The sequence below is a fragment of the Triplophysa rosa genome, linkage group LG3 (assembly GCF_024868665.1).
Source record: "Triplophysa rosa linkage group LG3, Trosa_1v2, whole genome shotgun sequence".
NCBI lineage: Eukaryota > Metazoa > Chordata > Actinopteri > Cypriniformes > Nemacheilidae > Triplophysa > Triplophysa rosa.
Window position 1 is genome coordinate 16,086,916 of NC_079892.1, and position 17,479 is coordinate 16,104,394.

General features: G+C 35.9%; 1 protein-coding gene across 2 annotated transcripts in view; it reads right to left on the bottom strand.

Annotated features, from left to right (window-relative positions):
- Positions 1–1,208: 1,208 nt before the first annotated feature.
- wwp2 (WW domain containing E3 ubiquitin protein ligase 2) overlaps positions 1,209–17,479 on the bottom strand; it is a 35,328-nt gene continuing 19,057 nt past the window's right edge. Inside the window, exons 11-24 of one of the 2 annotated variants that reach the window (XM_057329588.1) lie at positions 15,890–15,944; positions 14,449–14,530; positions 13,026–13,154; positions 12,334–12,412; positions 12,176–12,247; positions 10,013–10,101; positions 8,104–8,263; positions 7,876–8,009; positions 7,646–7,786; positions 3,973–4,093; positions 3,628–3,732; positions 3,454–3,550; positions 1,962–2,034; positions 1,209–1,866 (exon numbers count right to left, since the gene is read on the bottom strand). In XM_057329588.1, the coding sequence (XP_057185571.1) occupies positions 1,767–1,866; positions 1,962–2,034; positions 3,454–3,550; positions 3,628–3,732; positions 3,973–4,093; positions 7,646–7,786; positions 7,876–8,009; positions 8,104–8,263; positions 10,013–10,101; positions 12,176–12,247; positions 12,334–12,412; positions 13,026–13,154; positions 14,449–14,530; positions 15,890–15,944 (1,437 nt within the window). In that variant the 3' untranslated portion in view covers positions 1,209–1,766. The remainder of the gene's footprint in view (positions 1,867–1,961; positions 2,035–3,453; positions 3,551–3,627; positions 3,733–3,972; positions 4,094–7,645; positions 7,787–7,875; positions 8,010–8,103; positions 8,264–10,012; positions 10,102–12,175; positions 12,248–12,333; positions 12,413–13,025; positions 13,155–14,448; positions 14,531–15,889; positions 15,945–17,479) is intronic. The other variant, XM_057329589.1, reaches the window with a different exon arrangement.

The window sequence follows — 17,479 nt, forward strand, 5'->3', positions numbered from 1 at the left end:
TACATAATGGTTGTATTTATTACATACTTTAGTCATTGTAAATTATTAATTCTTCTCATTCTTAGTATTCTTTAAATGGTTTTAACAGTAGTTGGATTTCCTACACATTTTAGGTTTTGTTGACGTTTTAAAGCATTTAAAATGATTTTAGCCAAGCATCCTGTCATTTTCTGTATTTCTTTTCCCCTCTCCAGTCAACATTTTAGTCAATGACTTTTTATTAAACTCCATATTAAACTCGAATAGGCCTTTCGATTAATGAGTCAGTAACAAAATGTCATGAAAGAAAAAACTCAGAAATACCGTTTGACTTTACACTGTCATTATAAGTAGTTTCAGCATCACAATGTTAAGTAATGTGTAATGGAAAAGAATCTCTGGTTGTGAATGTAACCTGCGTTCCCAAGATATAGGGAACAAAACTTTTTTGTACTAAAGATTTCATCTAATTGTTAACCTTATTAAAAAAATAAGTTTTTACCAAAGTTTTCACCATACTTATAGCAAACATTTGATGGTTTAAAATGTCTAAAGTTTTAAAAGCTTTTTATATTCAGGCAAATACCACTTTTTAGAATTATTTCCATTTGTTGGTTTCTGCATTTTAATTCACAGTACTTCTACAAAGTATGTCGTCTCTGAAAAATCATGTCCTTTTTGTCACATCCATAATGCATGTGCATGTTTTTTCATTTTTAAACAGAACAGAAAACTCTTACATAGACTTATATTTTGTTAACAGATGTTAAACAGATATTGGTAACAAATACGTTCTCAGAGTTTACGTGGCATTCATCCAACGCTGGAATTGCCAAATATGCTTTTTAAGTACAGTGATGTCTTAAATATCACAAGCTCTGAGAAAATTTGACTTCCATGTTCACAGATTCGTTTAATAGGGAGGGGTGCATCCAATGAGAAAAACACACTTATTCTTCTCTTAAAAGTACTTCAATAAGTGTGCATATGTAGTTCAATCGTGCCCATTTGGGGAAAAAACTTCTTCTATTTTTACCATGAAAGGTTAGCAACCCATAGGGTTTCAATGGCTTTCTGACATAAATATTCAACAAATTATTTGCCTTTGACTGCTCATTATATATCATGAAAACAAACCTTAAGAAATACATATTTGAGTTTTGTTTATTTACCAGTTCATATTCTAACATTTGAATTTATTTTTGTTTGTTTGTTTTTGCACCAACCCATTTTATCACGGTCCATGACATGATTTTATTTCAACTATATACAGCTTAACACAGCATGTCACAAAATAAAAATGTGATAGATGAACCCTTTTAAAGACAAGTATTTTCTCTAGCTCATATATACACGCGATGGCATAAGCTCAGCAGTCTAGGATGTGTGTAGATGAAGTTCATTGCTGTTTAACTTATCATTGTTATGATTGTTTTGTGTCTCTTCACTTAAGAGGACATTTCTTCCATTTTGACTCGGACAATTCATTTCAGCAGGGATTGAAAATGTAAAGCAATCAAATGCCTTATTATTTAGACTTTTTGTTCTGCATAGAAATGTATGAAGTCTGAGCTGTAATTTAAGATGTTCATTCCCTGAAGTGGCTTAAATGAAAACTGTCATTTTAACATCATGAATCCGCTGTTGGTCAATCAGTGACTTCGAACTGACTGACACTACTGAAGAATACCCAGTCCACATTAGTGGTATTAATGTAATGGCTATTAAAAAAAAAGTATGACATTGGTTAAATTATTATCTTGGTCCTATTCTTTTCATTTAAATGGTCATTCTTGGCCAAAACCCTCCGTTTCCTCAATAGCAAACAGCAGTTTCTCTCTGAGTTGCTCCAGGTTTTTATAGGGCGGCAGATCCAGGCGATTAAAACTAGTAAATGAAGGCAGAAGGAATAAAACATTCATTAACATATCTTTAAAAATATCTCTTTACTATTTGGATTAAGGTCAAAATATGAGCCTCACCAAGTGTGACTTCTGGGCAGCCAGGTTTCCTTCCCCACTTTGTCTATGCAGAATTTTTGTGGTCCGTTACTTCCTATAAATGTTAGAAAACGCATCGTTTACACTATAAAGCACTTTTCCTGTTGTTAACGTCAACATCAGATACATATTATGCTATTATAAGTGCATGTTGTTCAAAAGAAAAGAGTCTCTCTTTGTGAACTCCTGTAATACATAATAACTCTCTCCGACTCTTAATCTGCTGCTTTCATCAGCTGATGTCACCAGGCGGATGTCCTCCAACACTCTCGCGAACCAACACTGAAGAAGAACTTTCAATGAATAAAAGCTGAAGCAGATATAATTTCTGTACAGTTAGCCTCAGGGTGCAATTCATGAAAAAAATCAAAGGGGGGGATATTTTGGAAAGTATAAAGAAAACACATTACAAACCACATTGAGCTGACAGTATATGAAGCCCATTAGGCTAGTAGAAATTAATTATATAATAAGTATAACTTTAATAAACGCAGTTACCGCATATATTCATTTATATATTCAATGTTAAATCTGCCAGGAAACATCAGGTGTGCTGCAAAAAATTTACACATTTGAGATTAAGTAGCCTCTGTTATTATTTTCAGTGTTTTGATGACACTGATGATATAAAGAATAGGATTTATGTATTTTCTGCTTGAGGGAGACGAGTGTAGGTTTGCTATGAAGTGCACTAACTGCCTTTATATCACATTTCAACTTATATTTTGAGGCACTTTTCATGCAAACAAACTGTTGAACTGTTAAAACGAATATCATTTTGTTTTCGTTCCTTTAAAAATGTATGAATGCTTTAGTTTTCTGCAAAAATATTGATCGCGTTTGATAGCCCTACGTGGGCATGCGTTTCGTGGTCAAGTCAGAAAACTTCAGAGATTGTCACTTGATGACACTATGAAAAGCCGTGCCTGGATTCAAGACACTGGAACTAGAATCGTCATGTGACCTCACATGTATTCTCACCCATTCTCTTTTGTCGTCATCTCTACTGTCACACGAGCGGAAGCACTGACCGTGAAAATGATTTGATAATTTATCGTTGTTTTCATCACACTGCAGGTTTTTATTTAGATTTTTAAAAAATATCGTTATTTGTTGGTCTATTTGTTAAATATAATTTCACAAAGGTGGTGGAGGCATTAATTTTGTCCCCACCATGGATAAAAATATTACAGCAGATGCACGGGTAAAAAATCCCCTCCATCCCCCCCAGCAAATCGCACCCTGGTTAGCATCAAGAAAGACATAATAAACAGGCCTCCTGACTGGCCCCATCTGATGCTAGTGGAACAAACAGGCTGTACATTTCTTTAGTGAAAATAAAATCTGGTTATGCTCAGCTCTATAACACATCTTGAGCTGCTCTTTTTGAGCACAATCCCAACAACAAAAATGTGTGAAAACTTCATAATGTGGGGTTTATCTGTTGTGTGATGTTAAGATTAACTGTAACTACCTATAAGTTCAGTAAAACCTCCAACCGGAAGCCGACACGTTCCAGTGACAAACTGTAGGAGGCGAATTCGCTTTTCATTGTCCATCTCCTTTACCACCTGTCCAACAAAAAAAAGCAATATATGAAAAAACTATCTCGTGCAGAAAAGCACACAAGGTTGACTGTGATATTTACCTGCCAGAACCATTGGATCTGTTTGCTGTTTTTAGTGTAATGTCGATAGATGGTGTTCTTCTGCCAGTCACTCAGATCAATCTCCTGCATCCCGCACAGCATAAGCTGAAGGAAGACATGATCATACGCCATTCAGCAGATGAGAAATATAGGCTCTATAAACGGTTAGTCCACAGAGTTATTTACAGTTCAGCTGTTTATTAAGTGACGTCACAAACGCTTGTGTCTGTGTAGACTGTTATTTATTTTCTGTGTTTTGTTTTGTTAAGCACCTATACAGTAAATGCAGCATGTTGGGTCCTTACTGGAAGACAATTTTGTTTGCTAAAAAAAAAAACCACCCACCTCCAATTCTTTCTCATCAAAATAGCGTAACCACTCCAACGGCACGACCTCATTGAAGCCGTCCAGGAAGGCCTTCGTTTGTTCCTCCACCCCTCGCATGAACCGCCAGTCTGTGAGCAGGCTACAGGAGAAATATGCCATTAGTTACAGCAACATTCAGTTTGGCTGTGAATAAATGACAAGACAAGCCTGAAGGTTTAAAGAATATTTTCCAGTTCAATATAAATTTAGCTGTATGGCAATTTTTGGTATAATTTTAATAGCGACTGAAAATGTTTTTGTTTTATTAACATCTGATGGAACAGATAAATAAAGCCTTGCCGTGTGTACAATTATTTCTGTGGTTGGAGTAAACAGTGCTAAGATACAAATTTATCCTTATTTTTTAACTAAATTCAAATTTTAGTAAATCGTGTAAAAGTTATTAGGTTTGGGGTCATGTCATGAACTTTACTGTGATAACTTCAAAACCATATAGTTAATAAGAAATTATATTCAGTGATGGTCCTACTGCATTTTGGAAACAAAGTAGCATTTTTCAGAAAATAACTGCATATTGCACTCTGTTAAATGTGCATAATTTTAACTACAAAGTTGCTATAACACTGATCATCATATGAGTTCTTCTCTTTCTGAAGATAACAAGCCTTTGTCAAAGTCTCTTTTAACTTTTTCAGAATGTTGAACATAAAAAAGTTCACCCTTTGAAAGCTATACCTTGACAAGGGCTTGTTGCTGAATCATCAACAACATTTGCTGAAATATTGGTATAAACAAACTTAAGTGAGCATTAAATTATACTCCTTCTTCATGAAGTCTTATCCTAACCTAGGATGAATGGTATGAATGTCACTCCTACCTTCTCTTTCTCTGTTTTAATGGCATAACTTAAGCATAAAACCTGTTTGCAAATAAACAATACATTTTATATTTTGAAAAGTTTTATATATATATATTAGTGTTTACATATTATATAGCATATTTTAAAAACTTTTTAAAATATAAAATGTATGTTTATTTGCAAACAGGTTTTATGCTCAAGTTATGCCATTAAAACAGCGACATCTGCTGCAGACACAATGCTTCGTTGTCACAGGAACATGCCAGCTGAAGATAATGAGGAAATTACGTTGTTTACTTTGCCAAGTGCATTCCAAACGTCTACATAATGGCACGCAAATGCCCTACTCACTCCAAAGTCTAATCTACCAGGGCTCTGCCCTTCGGAGGGAGTAGGGCATAGGAATTATAACTTCATTTTGGAATTTTCCCCTCGACAGCTTGTGACGGTTCGGTACGAATACGCGTACCGTTACACCCCTACATAATTAACAACATCCCTTTATCCAATTTCTCTGAACTTCAAACAAACACAGAATCATATAAATAACATATTAAAAGCGCGTTAATGTGCCTCAACCTGATAGTTTTTGACAGTAACTCAGTGCCAAAAAGACACTGAAATGGTCATGTTCACAGCAGTTGTTTTGATAGATAGAAAAAAGATACATTTCTAATTTCAACATTATTTGTTCTTCAGACATTCCTCTTAAAAATAAATCAAGTACGAGATTTTTGCGAATTGACCCACCACATTTGGTTTTTGATGTCTGAATATGTCTACATTTTACAGTTTACTCATGAAGCCATATTTAAATCCTCATATCTCTAGGACTGACCCATATAGGGCCTTATAAATGTAGATCCCAAAAGAACAGTAGGTAATGCACCGGAATCTAAAAGGCCAATAAGGTATCTCTAACAAGAAACATGCCTTTGCTTCATTTTTGAGCTGTCATCATTGGCATAAAATGCAATAAGGATTGCTAAAGACAACAGATTTTACTAATAGATCTACCATGGTTAAAGTTACAAATGATTTGCTCACGGCGGCTGATTCTGGACTCCAACCTATACTCATTCTCCTTGATTTAAGTGCAGCCTCTGATGCCATCTCTCACCAGGTTCTTTTGAATAGACTAACCTCTATTGGGATCACTGGTATTCCTTTAACCTGGTTTAGATCTTATTTTTCTGTCCGCACTCAATTTGTTCAACTTAAACATTTTTAGATCATGCTCTTCACCTGTCTCCATTGGTGTTCCCCAAGGCTCTGTTTTGGGGCCTCTTTTATGTATTATTTACCTATTACCACTTGGTAGTATTTTTAGGAAATTTGGAATCAACTTTCACTGCTACGCGGATGACACCCAGCTCTATTTGTCTTCAAGGCCTGACTCTACTTTTCCATCAACCTCTTTTTTGGAATGTCTAGATGAAAATCCTGGTTTTCGTGCAACTTTCTCAGGTTAAATGGTGATATTTTGGTCGGTACCAAACGTAACCTGTCAAAATCTGTTAATTTCTCAATGACTATTGACACCTCTACAATCTCTCCATCCTGTCAAGTTAGGAGCCTGGGTGTCATCCTTGAGAGTAGGTTGTCATTTTAGACACATATTAATAATGTTACTCGATCTGCTTATTTTCACTTACGGAACAACAGTCGACTCCGTCCATTTCTTACACCAATGCTACAGAGATTCTCGTAAATGCTTTGGCCACCTCACGCATTGATTAATGTAATTCTCTCTTTGGGTTGTCTCAGAAACTTCTTAAACTTCAGTTGGTCCAGAATTCAGCCGCCCATATAATTACAAGAACATCTTCAATATAACACATTTCACCAGTTTTGTATCAACTACACTGTCTTCCTATTAAATATCGCATAGATTACAAGATTGTGCTTCTTACTTTTGAAGCTCTTCACAATCTTGCTCCATCATATCTTTCTGACATGTTAAAAATTAATATTCCCACCCGTACTCTTAAATCCTCTGCGTCACTCTCTCTTGTTATACCTGCCGTTCGCCTAACCACCATTGGATCTAGAGCATTCAGTTGTGCTGCGCCTTGTCTTTGGAACTCCCTTCCACAATACATACATTGATTGTATCACTACTTTTAAATCACATCTGAAAACTTACCTTTTTAGATTAGCTTTTCCTGATTAACTTTATTGGATGATTATTTGTTGCTAAACTGATATTGTTGATTTTATTTGTATTGTTGAATTGTTGCTGAATCAATGATGTCAATTTTATTTTATATTGATTATTGAGTTGTAAGGTGTCCTTGAGTGTTTTTAAAGGCGCCTCTAAATAAAATGCATTATGCATTATTATTATTATTATTATTATTACCAAACGATGTGTAAAAATAAAATAATGATGCTGGTGTATTTCGCATGTCAGTTTCCCCAATTCTAATTTGGCTTAAAATTTAGAGTGAAAATCGTCATTTTTACACCCCTCTAGAAATTTGTGGATTACTCAGTAAATATTCATCCATGACCTTTAATATTTTGGTTTTCATCACTTTAGATGTTGGTCTTGCTTCTGTAAAAAATATAAAAAATATTCGAGCTGGGGAAATATTCAAAATTTGGTTGATCTGACGCGGAATGACCCTACTGATTCTAGGTAAACCTTTCTGCATACTGTCCTGAACCAAGCATATTCTTTTGTTCCTGGACGGTCACTGTTTGTTTCTGAACATCCCTTTGGATAAAAGGTGGGTAAATGATGGGAGAATTGACATTGCTGGCTATACTACTCGTTAAACTGGCTAGTAATACTATCATCAATGTAATGTAAACATTTAGCAGCAGTACCCGATATACTCCTCTTTGTTGTCCTGAGTGACCAGTTCATTCTCTCCATCATTCTTTAGCTGGTGTGTCGTCACCTTGCCCAAAATCTCCATGTCCTGAGCGAAGTACAGCTCAACTCCACACTCTTCCAGATCATTCTCTCTGTCAGCAGACATCAGTGTCAGCATTATGTCACACACTGTCCTCAATAACTTCCACACCGGACCAAGCACTGCAGGATTGATACTCACTTGACCCACATGATGGAGTTGTAAAACTCGGGGTCGATAGATTCCAAGTCTTTTAGGGTGGGTTTCTTGTTGAGCATGCGTTTGTAGAAGGGTAAAGTGAAACCAGTGTCAATGAACTTCCCATGGTACAACGCCTGAAAAGAAACCCAAAAGCACTGCTTATTTGCATGCATTATTCACTCATGGAAAGATACATATGGCTGATAAGGCAAATTTCACTATTATTACCATGGCAATGAAGCGTCCAATGAAGCGAAAGTATGTGAGGTGGTCGGGGTTGATGGAGGACGCAGGGTTGATCTGCAGACAGTAGTTGTTTTTACCGGCGTATTCAAACAGACAGTACATGGGGTTTAACACCTCATGAGACAGCAAGAAAAACCACTCCCTATAAAGAGAATAAAGAAAATGAGACATCAGTACCATCATATTCAAATGCCAGCTAAACATTACAATAATCTTGTACAAGTAATACTTTTCAGCAGCCTTAGGTATTTTTCCTTTGTTGAAGAACTTTCTAAAATATCTGTATTAAACTGTCTTACCAAATTTGCTTAAAAATATACAGTAGATATGAAAAAGATAATTACAGGTACATTTACATTTATTCATTTGGCAGATACAATGATTTCTCACTTATGAACGGCCTGTAATCAAAACTTTCCAAACAACTGGTGGGATCCTGCAGCTTCTTTTAAAGCCAGTTGTGGATTATTTTCATTTTAGTGATTTTTATTATCAAGTCAGTCCCTAATGCTGCACTACAAATTTGACCATCTCAATACAAAGTCATAATAAAAATAGTAAAAGATTCTAGTAAAATGTTTCAGCAATTGTATTGTATGATTTTCATTTCAAACTGGCATGACATGTCTGTATGGCCAACAGCGGTACATTAGTGGGGAAAAGTGATGTCCAACTTAAAAAAAAAAGAAAAAAAAGAACGAAGACAAGAATTTTACAAATATATTATTATATATAAGATGTATGAAGGATTTTGTATGCCTGTTGCACAAGGCAGTTACTGTTGCTACAGTATAATTCTCACAGTGGCTGTAATATAACAACATACAAACCAATGATAAGGGTAATGGGGCATGTTTCAGTGAATTTCAGTGAACATTGCAAAATTGTAAAAAATGCCATAGAAATCAATTTAATTCGAGTTAAATTAGCCAAGACGAGACAGAAATGTGTATATGATTGTTTTTTTCTCCATTTGACCAGTTCAATTCTCTCATTTCATCCACTTCTGCCTAAGCAGCTCTATATACTGTATACTGTATGCTACTTAACTATGGTTAAAGCAACTTAAAATGTATATCTTAAATCCTTTTTAAATACAAGTACAGATGTCTAAATGAGACTGGGTACAAAAGTTTGAGAATTGTACAATAAAGATTCATTTACATTTTTTCTAACAATTCTGAAAATGCTAGGAATTATAATCTTTTGTCTGAATATTTAGGAACAGCATCAACATCCGCAAGGATCATTAAAAAAGTAAATTTTCTTTCTTTCTTTCTTTCTTTCTTTCTTTCTTTCTTTCTTTCTTTCTTTCTCTTTCTTTCTTTCTTTCTTTCTTTCAGTTTTATCAGTTTTAAAATGGTTTTAATGCTTTTCATTTCATCATGAATTCATTTGGTTAGTTTGAAACGATATGATTTTTATTTCTCCAAATAAATCACCAGATAGTTTTGACCAAATTAAGCTTGTTTATTTTAGATATTATAAAAATAAAAGTGTCACATGAACAAGCAATGAACATGAATACACACCTATACACAGCAAATCATAACTGACCCATGATGAGGGAGTTAAGAGGGAGGGGAAGAAATAAACATGGGGACCATGATTGGGAGGATAGGAAGAGGGTTGAGGCTAGTCACATGACAGGACGATGCAGACACCTCCAGACATCCCGTCCGTGGTTCTACCCTGTGGTAGAACAGCATGACGTAACCTACCATAGGGTAAAACCACTGACACGACGCAGGAAGACAGACACAGACAGAGGACGATGACACTGAAGTCCAGACACCAAACAAGCAGAGTCACACCAAACATCTCCCCAAACCCAAACATTAAGCACAAGTAACTGGTAAAGATGACTGAGCGGTCCTGAGGATAAACTTGCCTGGCTATTCCTCCATAATCCAGACCCTCTTCTCCTCTCATTATGATGTACAGCCTCCGACGGAGATCATACGGCTTCATATTCATGATCTGAGAGGAAACCGGGTGATACACTCATTATTATATAAACTGGAAAACAAAGGGTCTTTGAACAGCACTTGGATTAAAAAGACATGTGCAAAATATAAGACAGTATATTATGCAAATCAAAATCTGCTAAGGGGTCATTAAATGTAACAAATCATGTAAAAATGTAACATCTTTTAATGAAAACAACATTTTATCAATAAATTAATCATTTTATTAACTTTGATAACTGCCTTAATCTTTTAAACAACTAAAAATATGAAGATGAATGCAGATCAGTACTCCCCTGGACCTCTGCTTCTTGTAAATACTTCTGTCCATTATGCACATTATTTTCTTTTGACAGACATTAATGTCATGACATTTAAATTATGGATTTAAAAAACGATAATCACAAGGTAATCATTATTTCTTAGCCGGCAAGTATTCAATGAAGTGATATACAGTGTTAATTCAATTAATTTAGTTCTAATTAGTCCAACTAATAACCATTTCGGGTATTTATAAAATTATAATGAAAATTATAAAATATAATAAAAATAAAAAATAAAATAAATAAAATAAAAAATACCATAGTAGGAAAAATTTAAATTGTAGTCAACTGTTTGCTTTCCTACATTCTTCAAAATATCTCATTTTCTGTTCAACAGAACAAAAAACCAAGCAATAATTTTTAATGATGTTTCAAAGTAATTTATACAGGTTTGGAACAACTTGAAGTTGAGTAAATGATGACAGAATTTTCCTTTTTGGGTGGAGTATCTGCCACAAAAAAGACAATCGCTGTGTCCGAAATAGCATACTGTAAAGGGATGTCCTGAATTTGAATAAATACTTACCTATCTACTGTTAAAACATTACATTCTATATTGTATGAGTGAGGGTAGTTAGTATGAATACGTTTCAACATACCGCATCAGCCATGTTTTATTGTCATGTTACCTGTATGGTCTTTGACCTACAGTATGATGTTTTAACAACAACCTGTATGTAGGCGTTGTTAAAAACACAATTTAGTCCAGAGGAATTCAATTATCAGTACTTACATTTAAAAAATGGACATTCGCCTTAAAGTTTTCCGCTATTTGTATTTGATTAACTTTTGAATTTGACCGTTGCTCAGCTACCGTGGCATCATGGGATGGAGTAGTGTCCATCCAATGCACACGCACAAATCTTGGCGGAAGCAGTAGACCATCCGGGTTTTCTCGCCTACAGGTTTTTGAATGCTGAGATTTCAGAGGTACTATTCATGACTCATACCGATTATAGTATGGAATTAGGCGATTTCGGATGCAGGGACTGACATGTTCGGCTTCTCAAAAACATTACATTCAGCTATCGCAAACCTTCATTGACTTTTAAAAATCAAATTCTTTTTTTATCCAGGAAACGAGTGGCACATTTTATAAAGTGGTAACACTTTACAATAAGGTGCTATTTGTTAACAATTAGTTAATGCATTAGCTAACATGATCTAACAATGATCAATTCTTCTACAGCATTTATTAATCTTAGTTCATGTTAATTTCAGCATTTACTAAAACATTTTTTAAATCAAACATTGTCTCTGTTAACATTAGTTAATGCTTCCTGAACTAACATGAATAAATGTATTGACATTAACTAACATAAAAAAGATTAAAAAGTACTGAAAAACGAATTTGTTCATTGTTAGCTAATGTTAGCTAATGCATTTACTACTGTTAACAAATAGCACCTTATTGTAAAGTGTTACCATAAAATATTTTTAAAACTATTGTTCCATTATTACCCCTTAGCAGATTTTAAATCATATGTGCAATATCTACAATAAATTGAATAGCAAATTAATAAAACTATGTAAAAATTATGACAATGTTTGTATGATTACAATGTATGATTTGTAATTGTTGGATATGATAAATAAAGCTAAGACGTCTGTGTGGAGGGACCAGCCACATAATTTTATAGGGCCGTTCAGAGATTTATAGATTTTTGCCTTTATAGCACCAGTAATACCATACCAGTTGGTGCCCTATTTGTGCACAGTGTGCGATTATGCTTTTTTATGGTGACCCACTCGACGTTCACTTACCTGTTGAAACGAGTCCTCAAAGAGCGTCTGTCGTGACACAGAGATTTTCACATGACTGGGCAGTGCGTTGGACTGTTCAGAGATGGACAAAATATAAAGCAATAAGCATCTGCAAAAAATACCACTAAGAGTAAAGACAAGCAATTTACACAACTCACGTGACACAAGAAGCGGAACTGATGATATTTCCACCTGAAGCTGCGATCGTACGCGCCCGGAGAACCCCCTTGCCGTGAACTACACAGAGGAGAAATGAAAAAAAAAGTCAAAGCACTGTGAGTCTGAAGTCTGAAATAATATATTTCATAAATGTGTGACGTCAGATGCTGGCACACATTTCATATGTGTAACATCAGATCCTAAACAGACATTCGCAAAGACAGGACAAAAAACACTGCATTCAGGTTTACAAATTAGGACATTTCCTGTTTACCGCTGTGTATCAGATAAACAAAGAAATAGGGAAAAAACAGGAAAAAAACAGAAAACAACCAAAAGTTGTATGAAATAACATAATAAAATAATAATAAATATTTATATATATGGTTTGTGAATGCTTGTGGCGTATTGGTTAAAGACCTGAGCTAGTAAACCGCAAGATGTTTAGGGTACTGACGTGATTAATCAGTATACATTACAAATAATCTTTCCTATAAATCACACAAATCTAAATCAAATCAAAAAACAATATATAATTTAACCATACCATACAGCAACGGCATTATATCTACCAAGTCAAGCACTTATTTAAACATTTCTTGGGACATCATATATCTGTCACAGTGAAAACCTCATCCCTTTATAAAAAAACAAAACAGGCGACCTGAGCTTCGGGGTGTGTGATTTTTACCCTGACTCAAAGCCTGGCCGGGGGTCTTTAAAGGTGGTGGTGCGAGAATTGTGGTCCACAAAGTATCGCACCCCCTCTGCCGTGTACTTCATCTCCCAGCCGGGGGGCAGGGGTGGCTCCTGGATCATCCTGCAACAGGAGGAGGGCAGTAAGAGCAGCGCTACCTGCTGGATGCTACAAACATAACGTCTGACATGGGGTTTGCTAACAAATCATATCGTATGTATGACTCCCTGTAGACTAAATGTCAAAATCCAAAAGTAAATATCCAAAACACAATGTAAAAATGTAAAAGTAACGAAACAAATAAAAAATGATTTGCCTTTCGAGGATTTTGATTATAATTGGTGAAGGAATTCACTGAGAGACATCAGATGATCAAACACAAACTCCTTTTTATAGAATTTCTCCAAATATCTTCTTTTGTGTTTCACAGAAGAATGTCATATACATGTTATGAGGGTGCATAATGATGACTGAATTTTTTTCTTTCACTTTAAAAGCAAACATAAACTAAAGTCAAAACTTCGTGAGATCCATCACACTCTGGAGGCTGGAATACACTATATGACTTTTAAAAATTATTTATTTTATTTATTTAACATACAATTTAAAACATAATATAAACAAGCCCAAAAGACCAATTCATTCACATTTTAAAACTGTCGCGGCCAACATATACAAAAATCCCAGAGGCTTATTTCCATTGTGGTCCTCGGAACAGATAAAAAAATCTAGACATCACGCACTTGCAGACTTTTTGAGTTTTCAGAGAATCACAGGGCATCACACACTATGCGATAAAATCATCAGACTAGACTTTCTGAAACAAGTACAGACTGAAAATCTGAGCAAAATCTTGTAGTGTATTCCAGCCTTAAGAATTCTGACTGTTATGCATTGAAGTATCAGACTTCCAGTCATGTTATAACTTAAACTTGCACTGTTATCAATGATACACTGAACAGTGGTGAATCGTGACTCCTCTTCCAGGGAAGCAATAATGCGAAGCTCGGCAAAACATGTATTTAGCCCGTCATGTGTGTGGCGCATCATGTCAAAATACGTGCCTGCTGCAGACGCGTCGAAAGGGTTTTTAATAAAAGAGACGCTCGCGTTTGCTAGACACTTGCTTAGTCTCATGTGTAATCAGAGTTAAGTGTTAACGCAGTGTCTTCTGAACACGAACGTCTCTTTTATCATAAACCCTTTCGACGCGTATGCAGCAGGCACGTATTTTGACATGATGCATGATGCACATAGGTTCACGTGAAGCGCTGAACACGTATTTTGAAGTCCTGCTTCCCCTGAAGAGGAGGCACCGATCGCCACTGCTACTGAACACCCGCTGACTGCGTTCTAACATACTCCACCAGTCTCTAGATCATTTGCAATGGACCGTGTGACAAGAAAACAAAATTACCCTTGGGTTCGAGGATCCTCCCACTGTGTAGTTCGAGTGTTGTGATTGACGTAATAAACTCTGCCATTGTCCTGACGTTTCTCTGATGGGAAAAACAAGTATGGTCAAAGTATGGTTAGTTTTAACCCCAACAGTGAATTTACAACTTACAGTCAGTCGCTAACCAGTGCTATTTTATTTTAGTAGTTCAAAACCTCTTGTCCATTTCTATATAGCAACAATGACCATGTCTGTCAAGCTCAAAAAGCAGACATGAGAAAAATATGAGCAAGTCTCCACTTTTGTTTCCAGGCCCAAAAATGACAATGTCACAATGACACCAAAATGGCATTATGTCTCTTGAATCATGGAGAAGTATGCCATTTATGAATCTTGACAAGGACCAGAGTTAGAGGTAAGTGGCATAACAGTATGGTTGTTCAATAAAGTTAGACAGACAAACTCTGAGCTACATGGCTGAAGCTGAGAATTGATAGAAAACTTTCCCCCTTTGTGTTCCATGGAAAAAGTAATACTGTAGCACACAGGTTAATCCCACACCCCAAAATACCTGTCTACAATTCACTGTTCAACTGTTCACTGCTCAACCAGAACAAACAGTGAAAGAGACGCTGAGTACAGCGAAGTATCGGTGAGTGACAAAGAACAGCTGGAATAAATTAAAGAATAAAAAAGGTCCATATGCAGAAGCGCTGTATATTCATACCCCTCACCCTTCACATCTATATTCAGCATGTGGTGTGGTTTCAGTCCTCGCTGTCTGACATCTTGTTCTTATTAACAGTCGCTTGTGGAGCACACAGTAGCACTTCACTTTCTCTGCCTTTTTCAGTTTTTTACTGACTCACCATGAGAGAGGTTTCTCAGATTCATGTCTCACATTACTGACAAAATATACTGTACAGTATATACTTTTTAAAAACCTTTTTTTACATTTAATTACCAGATATTATGATCCTTTTTGTACATTGTGTAAGATTTTTTATTAAAAAGCCCAATTGATCAATCAATCAATCAATAACAAGAGATCAAAAAAGAAAGACTTTTTAAGCATTCTTTAACTTTCAAGCATTATTCACCTATATCCTATTCACATTTTGAGTTAAATAACATGAATTCTGATTATTATATTAATTATAATAATAGAAATCATCTGTATAATGACATCAGGGTCCAAAATCAACTTTTTGCAACACGTCAATGGTGCCACCCACAAATATTTCTTACCTGCATAGTTTTAGTTGCGATTGGCTCTTGGCAAGTGTTCATTTTGGACCCTGATGTTGTTGGGTGGTGTTTTTTACATCCCAACCAAATGGAGCCGTTTATCGGCAGACACGATAACCAAAATATTTCCTTCTTTTAGTCAAGTAGGCATGAAATGTACAGGGAATTCACGAGCAACAGATCACCTGTAAATAAAGCACGAATAAAGACTTACCCCAGCCTGGAGGAAGAGCACCGAGCGGGTCATTCTCTACAACACCTCCAGACGACTGCGAGAGAGACAGAGAGACATACATACACAATTCTGTTAGGATTTCCTCATTTCTGTTCCTTACCTGCACACCACAACTCACAAAAACCTCCCATAAACTTCAAACCAACAACAGCAGGACCACACAGCTCATAGCTGTTGATGGGCTTCTACCTACATCAATGATGCAGTCAAACCATGAGATTTACCCCAAGTTTCTGAAAGGTGTCAAAGCAAACCAATCCCTGAGTCTGCCTGCTGCTCCTGGATCAGAGACTGGCAGAGGTGCTCAAATGCCTCACCAGTGGCATCCAAATACTACATGCTTGCAATGGGCAAAAGGACACACGCACACAGTATTCCAATGATCTCACTGGCTGTTGGAAGGCCCCGCCCTGTCTCTATCCACCCCCTCCTGACCGCACCCAACTCTCTGGGCTTTTCTAGCGAAGCTGTGAAAGTACGCAGGGAGGCGCGATGTCTGAGCAGACTGAAGCGAACATTCATGACCACTCCAGACGGCCCAACACCCGCCCACCAGACAAAAGCACCTTTATTCAGCCACTGCCGTTTACTCTGCACGCACACATGCGAGTCTGCCGCATGGAAATTTATTTTATTTGTCCACCAAAAACATCCACCCAGTGTGTGTACTTTAAAGTGTGTGCTATGATTATTTATTAAATGCCTTCTCTGTGGGCATATATGTGAATTCATTTAACAAATGAGGTACACGGTTCTTTAAAGTATTACAATTACAAAAAAGTAATACAATTTCTAAAGAGTAAATAAAAGTATTTTACTGTTTATTTCTACAATTCCAGCCTTCAGCATAATCAGCCTTCAGCCAGGTCAAGTAGCTACAATTTGCTCATAGAATAAACAATTTTCACACAATTAAATATTAATTGTAAACTACAAAACTTTAAGAATTCAGTTGTGAGAGCATGGTGCAAACTTACTACGATTTGGGTTATTTTAGAGGTTTTTAGTTTCTGTTTAGGATTTTCTCTTACTGACAAGCACTAAACAGAAAAAGGTTTTTAAGATATTTTATTTTGAAAAAAGAGAAAACGTAATGGTGAATGTAATTCTGAATTACATTTGCACATCTGCAATATCTTTTCCACAAGCCAAACATCACCTTTTCCCCCAGAAACGCCTCTCATCTTCCATTGGCCAACAAACACAGAGTCCCACCCAAACTATGCAATACTATCTCAATTATTGTTGTATATTAAGCTGATCAGGATACAAAAAGGGCAATGAGTGTTTTAATATCAGCAGAGTTTAAACTTCAGAGGAATCAGTCTAATGGTTTTCTTTCACTGTTATAGTATCTCTGTACGTTACATGGGAAAAGTAACAAACATATATGATGTTGCAATATATGCATTATATAAAAAAGAAAATCGTTTCAGGTTTAAATCTTTAAAATCCTACACCTCTAGTTTGAGAAAGAATTGAAGAAGCATTTCTGAAGATCTTTATAGTTCTTCCATATTTCCTACAGGCCTTTACCCTGTCATTACATTCATGTCCCAAGCTAGAGAA